The 6,863-nt window shown below is 41.3% G+C and overlaps 1 protein-coding gene across 3 annotated transcripts; it reads left to right on the forward strand.

Moving 5' to 3' along the window:
• The first annotated feature begins 114 nt into the window (after positions 1-114).
• On the forward strand, positions 115-4,192 carry LOC123111614 (SURP and G-patch domain-containing protein 1-like protein). Of its 3 annotated transcripts, none has more exons than XM_044532436.1 (9): positions 115-242; positions 566-955; positions 1,860-1,986; positions 2,097-2,203; positions 2,292-2,435; positions 2,823-2,960; positions 3,052-3,231; positions 3,524-3,702; positions 3,790-4,192. In XM_044532436.1, the coding sequence occupies exons 2-9, from the start codon at positions 568-570 to the stop codon at positions 3,814-3,816; spliced, it is 1,290 nt and encodes a 429-aa protein (XP_044388371.1). In that variant the 5' UTR covers positions 115-242; positions 566-567; the 3' UTR covers positions 3,817-4,192. The 3 variants fall into 3 exon arrangements, with proteins under 3 accessions (XP_044388371.1, XP_044388373.1, XP_044388372.1); XM_044532438.1 differs by having other exon boundaries at positions 120-242; positions 556-955; XM_044532437.1 differs by having other exon boundaries at positions 154-955; positions 3,790-3,844; positions 3,936-4,192.
• Positions 4,193-6,863: the final 2,671 nt, after the last annotated feature.

Consider the following 6,863-nt stretch of genomic DNA (forward strand, 5'->3'; position numbering starts at 1 on the left):
GACGAGGGAGCGTTTTGGACCCCGGGGCCTGCCTAGGAATTGGGCTCCTGGGCTGCGCCGACGCAGGCCCGCGGCCTGGGCCCGGAACCCGACTTGTCTCTGCCTCTCCCACCCACGCGGAGTCGAGTCGGCATCATTCCATCGTCATATTCTCTCTCTCTCCTCCCCGATTCCCCACCACCACCCATCGCACCAAATTCCTTTCTAGGGTTTGGTTCCCCCGTCCGGTCTCTCTCGATCAGGTAACTCTCCCTTGCCATCCGCCCTCCCGCCCGATCCGATCCAGCGATTCGAGGCCTCGCATCTCCGTCGATGAATTTCCCCCCATTTTTTGCACGCCAAGTTTCGGCTGAATCGGCCGGTCGTTGCTTGTAGATTTATAAATTTGTTGAAATTTTTCTGAGGGGGAGGCTAGATTCCCATCCTTCCGGAAGTAAATAAATAGGGATGATCGCTTGCATGCATGCGTCTAGGGTTTATTTCGGTGGATTATGTTCCGTAGACCTGTTACCTTTTGTGTGACCACCATGGCGGTGTCTTGATTGGAGCTTAAAGGATTGTGTAGCCATGGATAAGGGCCTCTTCGCCAACGACGGCTCCTTCATGGAGAGATTCAAGCAGATGCAGCAGGAGATGCAGGACAAGGAGAAGCCCGCAGCCCCCGCCACCACCACTGGTGCTGTCTCCTCTGCGCCGGCCAAGCCTGTCAACCCCAAGACGCCCCTTGTCATTGTGGCAAACAAGAGGCCGCTCGAGGTGAAGAAGTCCGGCTCGGTCTTGTCGGGCGGGAAGCTGGCCTTTAGCCTCAAGAAGAACAAGATCCCCATTGTGCCTGTCAAGTTTGGAGCCGAGGAGGAGGACGACGACGACGTTGCCGGTGTGGAGAGGGGGGATCATGCGAAGCGGCACAAGTCCATTGATGCTCCCTCAGCTGCTGCCCCAGCTAGGGTTGTTGGTAATCATTTTGTTTCATTTGCTGCTATTACTGTATTTCTCTCTTATGAATACTCTCTGAGATCATATGCCCTTACCATGGGTAGTAGCTTTAAGGGCTTCGAATTCTGACAAATATTTTTGAACATTAGAAATGTTGTATCTTCTATGCACATGTGTTCAATTGTGATCAAGATTGTCTCAAATGTGATGAACTTATTCTGAGCTAAACATGTTGGTGCAAAAAACAGTTGTTTCTTGGCTCTTGACCTGAGAATTGCAATACTTACAAAGATACACTGCTTATCTGATATTTTAATCATCATAGTATTTAAATCTTACCTGTCAACTTAACTAATAAAATCAATTGACATTGCACAACACCAGTGAAACTCTGCTTTTGCCTAGCCATGCATAAATTAGCAGCTTGTCAAATATGGACTTCAGTCCTCAGCATCTAATATGCTCCAACTGGTGTTATTTAACTAATAAAATCAATTTACATTGCACCAGTGAAACTCTGCTTTTGCCTAGCTATGCATAAATTAGTAGCTTGTCAAATATGGACATCGGTCCTCGGCATCTGTAATATTCTCCAACTCCTATTATTTAACTACTAATAAAATCAATTTACATTGCACACTACCAGTGAAAATCTGCTTTTGCCTAGCCATCCATACATTAGTAGCTTGTCTAATATGGACATCAGTTCTCAGCACCTGTAATATGTTCCAAATGCTATTAGCAGCAGAAAGTTGTGAAGGTTTTGGTTTTTTTTATGGCTGCAGCTTATAGATTAACTGTATCGACGTGGCTGGGAAGGATGTTGATTGAAAGGGTTGGAAATATGGCGCTACTGCTACTGCAGTAATTTGCATTCCCTTGTTCACGCGCTTGATATTAATGAGTTCTTAAGTGACATGCAGCCTCAGCACCACCAAATGATATGACAGTGAGGCAGGTTGCTGACAAATTAGCAAGCTTTGTTGCCAAAAATGGGAGACAGTTTGAGGATATTACACGCCAGAAGAATCCTGGAGATTCACCATTCAAGTATGACGGCCCTAGCTTTGCTTATCAACACAAAAAAAAAATGCTTACATTAAATTTGGAGATCGGAATTGTATTGCAATAATAAACTCTTAACCTTTGGTTATTTGCAGGTTTCTGTTTGATAAGAACTGTTCAGACTACAAATATTATGAGACTCGGCTTGCTGAAGAGGAAAAGGTGCATGCTCAGACAAAGGATGCTCAGGCTTCAAAAATTGGTTCGTGTCAGACAGACAATATCATTACTTTTGGTATCACTTATCATCTATGCAAGTTCTGATGGCATATTTTCTTGGTAAAATGCAGTTAATTCAAGCACTGCAAGCTCCATAGCACATACTGGTGCACAGAGAAGCTCATTTGAACAAAGATCTAACTATCAAACACCTGCTTCCGCTTTATATGGGGCATATGAAGGTAGTTCATCCCAGGGAAGCTCATCTAGTCATGGTAAGTTACTTGAGGTGTCTTTGCGGATCACTTTCCTTTTCTTAAGCTTGCGTGCTACTCTGGTTTGATTGCTTCCACACTATTCCAAAGTTGGGTACGCATGTTATGTAATGTTTTCTTGAGTTCGCAGTTCTGCTCCGTCACTTAATTCATCTGATTTTCTTCTCTGAGTTTTTTGGCATGCTCTGTACTGTAGTATTAGTGTAGCCTAATGAATAGAATGGACATATTATGATGTGCCTTTATGTGAACAACTGAACTCTATATCCTGTTATCATCCTACATTATAGTTTTCTTCAGAAGATGATATGTCTTTTATCTAGCAGTTCGATCCTTTTTTCTGTTTTCTAAATTGTAGTTGGTTGATGCTGTCTCATGTTATTACAGGTGGTCAAAGTATGTCTGCACCCTCAGATCCAGTAGCATTGATGGAATTCTACATGAAGAAAGCTGCACAGGAAGAACGGAAGAGACCACCAAGGCAGTCAAAAGACGAAATGCCACCACCTCCATGCCTTATTCAGGGTAGGGTACATTTTTCACATTTATTGTTCGTCGCTCTGATTGAAGGCTGTAGAGACTTCATATTTGCTATTCATCTTTTCTTTCTTTCCAGGTCCTCCTAAGAAGGGACACCACATGGGGGACTTCATTCCTCAAGAAGAACTCGAGAAGTTCATGGCACGCTGTAATGATGCTGCAGCACAAAAGGCTACCAAAGAAGCTGCAGAGAAGGCTAAGATTCAGGCCGATAATATTGGGCACAAGCTTCTGTCTAAGATGGGCTGGAGGGAAGGTTAGTCTTCAAATTGAAAACTAAACACCAAAGTTCCAGTTCTAGTAAATGCCTGTTTGGCATTGGATCTTACTTGGCCTGTTGGACTCTCTTTTATAACAAGAAACCCAATGAAACAATGAATCCCGTATTCCTAATAATCCATTTGGGTGGCTGGTGAATTGTTAAGTTTACGTCTGCATGCATTCCCGCTAGCCTTCCCCCTGTTGAACACTTCCGCTCAGTGGCCTAATTAATCCTATGATATTGTACCCAATTCAGTTGTAGGTGCTAAATGTAGTTTATTGTGCAGGTGAGGGTCTTGGCAGCGAGAGAAGTGGCCGTGCAGATCCCATTATGGCTGGAGATGTGAAACAGGACCACCTTGGTGTTGGTGCTATCCAACCTGGTGAGGTGTCATCTGAAGATGACATCTACGAGCAATACAAGAAGCGAATGATGCTAGGCTACCGCCATAGGCCGAACCCACTGGTATACTGCCCAGCCAAGCCATGACCTTCTTTAATGAATGATCTGTTATATACTTTTGTCTCATATATGTTGTGCTATTTCCTGCAGAACAACCCAAGGAAACAATACTACTGATACAAGGGGAGGTCAGCCGGGGGGAGACGTAAGAAACCAATTTTGCTGCAATGTTTTGCTCACAGAACTAACTGCTGCTTTGGGAAATGACTAACAGTATTGAAAGCTTTGTTCATCAGCAGAGAAGCCCAGAAGTTGATTTATTCAGCAAGTAACTTGGGATGCCACAGCTTTGGGGCTTCCTGGGGTTCTGCAGTAGCCTTGCTGTTTTAGTGTTTGTTTAAGTACTACTACTATGAATGTGTCCTACGGCGGTGTTTTATGCCAAAGTTGATGTTTCAAATGGTGATGTATTTCTACCTCTGTTGATGGACAATGTAACTTTGTGATTATGGATTTTCTGCTGGGACTTCCTTCAGTTGATTACTGTTTCTTATTTTGGCTAGTGCAAAGCGAGTGTGTGGTTGTAGTTGCTGTTGGTTGTTTTTTGTGGCTACTCCCTCCGTCGTGGTTTATTAGGCACCCTCATATTTGGGTTAAAGTTTAACCATAAATTTAACTACTAAAATATAAACTGTGTCACAAACATTACACTGTGATAACCTCTTTTGAATACAAAGTCAACAGTATACTTTTTATAGCATATATTTTATATTTTATTAGTCACATAGATGGTCAAAATTTGACCCAAAGTACAGAAGACACAATAAACTCAGATGGATGGAGTAACTATTATATATGCAATGCTAAAGGAAATGAAATCTGGGCACTGAATTTGCGAGTTGTTGGGCACTACGATGAATTGTATTGATGACTTGCTGAAGAGACAAGTCATCTGAGGGGAGTGATGTTGAGGTTTTTCTTTTTAATGAAACTTGATATTGTTACTTTAACCACCCTATAGTGATATAAACAGTCAGGTCTAGAAAATACACAGGAGCTCCTGGGTGCTTCACACCCCTATATGAATACTAAATGTAAAAGAAACTCAAAAAATTCAAAAAAAACTGAAATTTGGAGATATCAAACTTGGGTTTTCAATGTATTCCCGTGTGAAATTTTGTGTAAACTAGCAAAACATGCCCGTGCGTTGCAACGGGAGAAAAACAATATCACACATCACTGGCAAGCATTGCTTAAGACCTCACGAATGTGCACCTCTCTATTTCATCACTACCCCATTTTGAAAATAATATCTAGCTCAATTTTATTAGGTCAGATGCTAACTGGTCAATTATTTTTATGTGTGATAAATGATCTAATTCCCCTAAAAATTATTAATAGGTTTTTGAGTAGTAAGGCTTATCTTTTATGATGCTTGGATTGGATGGTGAACTTCAAAAAGTCACGTCATCTCTTCTTCCTACCATCTACACCTTTGCTAGTTTTATGAAGATGAGATCTTGTTTTAATTACGGAGTTAGTACCAATAGAAAGCACCCATACGCATGCGCATGTGTTCACTCTCAATAATCTCAGACCACCATTACATCAACATCCAATTGTTTTCAGTCTGCTACACAAATTAACTTTTTTGGAATAGAAATAAATATCATAAGATTGTTTCCAGTCTAAAAAAAACTATCAAACTACCGGATGAGATGAAATTGCTGAAAAATCTAGGAGAACTATCCGATCGAAACTATTTGGCAGACGACAAAGGCATGCACGACAGCTGCACGGCGGGAGTGATGGCCGTCTGCTACCCTTTGATGATACAGTTGAACGAACGGATATGCACTATCATGCACAAATCGTTTGAAACCATCGTGTGCATAGCAGCACTGCTATTCGATTGAAGCTACCAGAAATGATTTTGTGAAGATGTCGTATGTCAAGTTAGCAAAAAGGGAATAAAATCATCCAGTGTTCACATGAAATAAATCCACATATTTGACATGTTGCAGACGGTTTACCTTACTAAGAAATTGATATTACCAAATAGTTGTATTTTTTCCGTCAAGGAAAAGCAAACAAAATCTTACCACAGGGAGGTTACTTTCTGCAAAGAAAGAGAAATATGAGATTACTTCTTATCAAGAAGGAGAAATTTGTGGTTACTCTAGAGATCTGACATCAAAAGAACAATGCCATGTAGACCCCACAAGAACAATGCCATGTAGGGACTTTGATAAACTAAGCATCTTGAACACCGTTACCATCCCTTCATCTGTCATCTTATCCCTTTCCTGCCTTATGTCAATCAACATTATCAGTGTTTAGCACATGACCAACAGTTTGTGGACGCAGGAACCCAAGAAACGTAGTGCAGGCTCAATTTCTTTTCCTAAAATCTAAAAAGTGCATACGCACTGTTTGGGCGAGCCGAGCGGCCGGCTCCTGGCCACTCGATTCCGCGCAGACATAGACCAAGTGTCATCTGTGTTGAATTATTTGAACTGGTTTTGGACTGTTGCTCTTTAAAATAATGGACCAGGGAATATAATTAGAAGGAAAAGTAGTACTATTCTCTCTCTGCATGTGACTGAGTTAACAACCTTTCACAAAAATTTAAAAAGTCATATCTTTCAAACCTTGTATCGGAATTCAGATCCGTTTTCACCTTTGGACTCCTCACATCGAGATCTTTAAAACTAGATCCCGCATGGGTATGTTTCGATGAAATTTTTTTGATGCGAACTTTGGAGTTATATGGTGCAACTTTAGTACTGTGTTGTGCAACTTTAGTACTACATGGTGCAACTTTTTTCAAAACAAAATTTTAGAGCTGCATAATCCAACTTTCTATGAGGTTGCAACATAGCAACCATGACAAACTAATTTGCAACTAGTCTACTGCCGTGGCCAACTACCTAGTCATAGATGTGCAACCATCCTCCCTACTTGTAATGTAGTCTAGTTACACATACATTGATGTTTAGTTGACAGAAATACTATTGCACACACATATGCTTAGTTGGCTTTTAATGTAGTCTAGTTGCATACACATTGATGTTTTGTTGGCTTGTAGTGTAGTCTAGTTGCACACACATTGATGTTTAGTTGACTTGTAATGTAGTCTAGTTGCACACACATTGATGTTTAGTTGACTTGTAATGTAGTCTAGTTGCACACACATTGATGTTTAGTTGGCAGGAAGACTAGTT

Source organism: Triticum aestivum, chromosome 5B, assembly GCF_018294505.1.
Source record: "Triticum aestivum cultivar Chinese Spring chromosome 5B, IWGSC CS RefSeq v2.1, whole genome shotgun sequence".
Taxonomy (NCBI): domain Eukaryota; kingdom Viridiplantae; phylum Streptophyta; class Magnoliopsida; order Poales; family Poaceae; genus Triticum; species Triticum aestivum.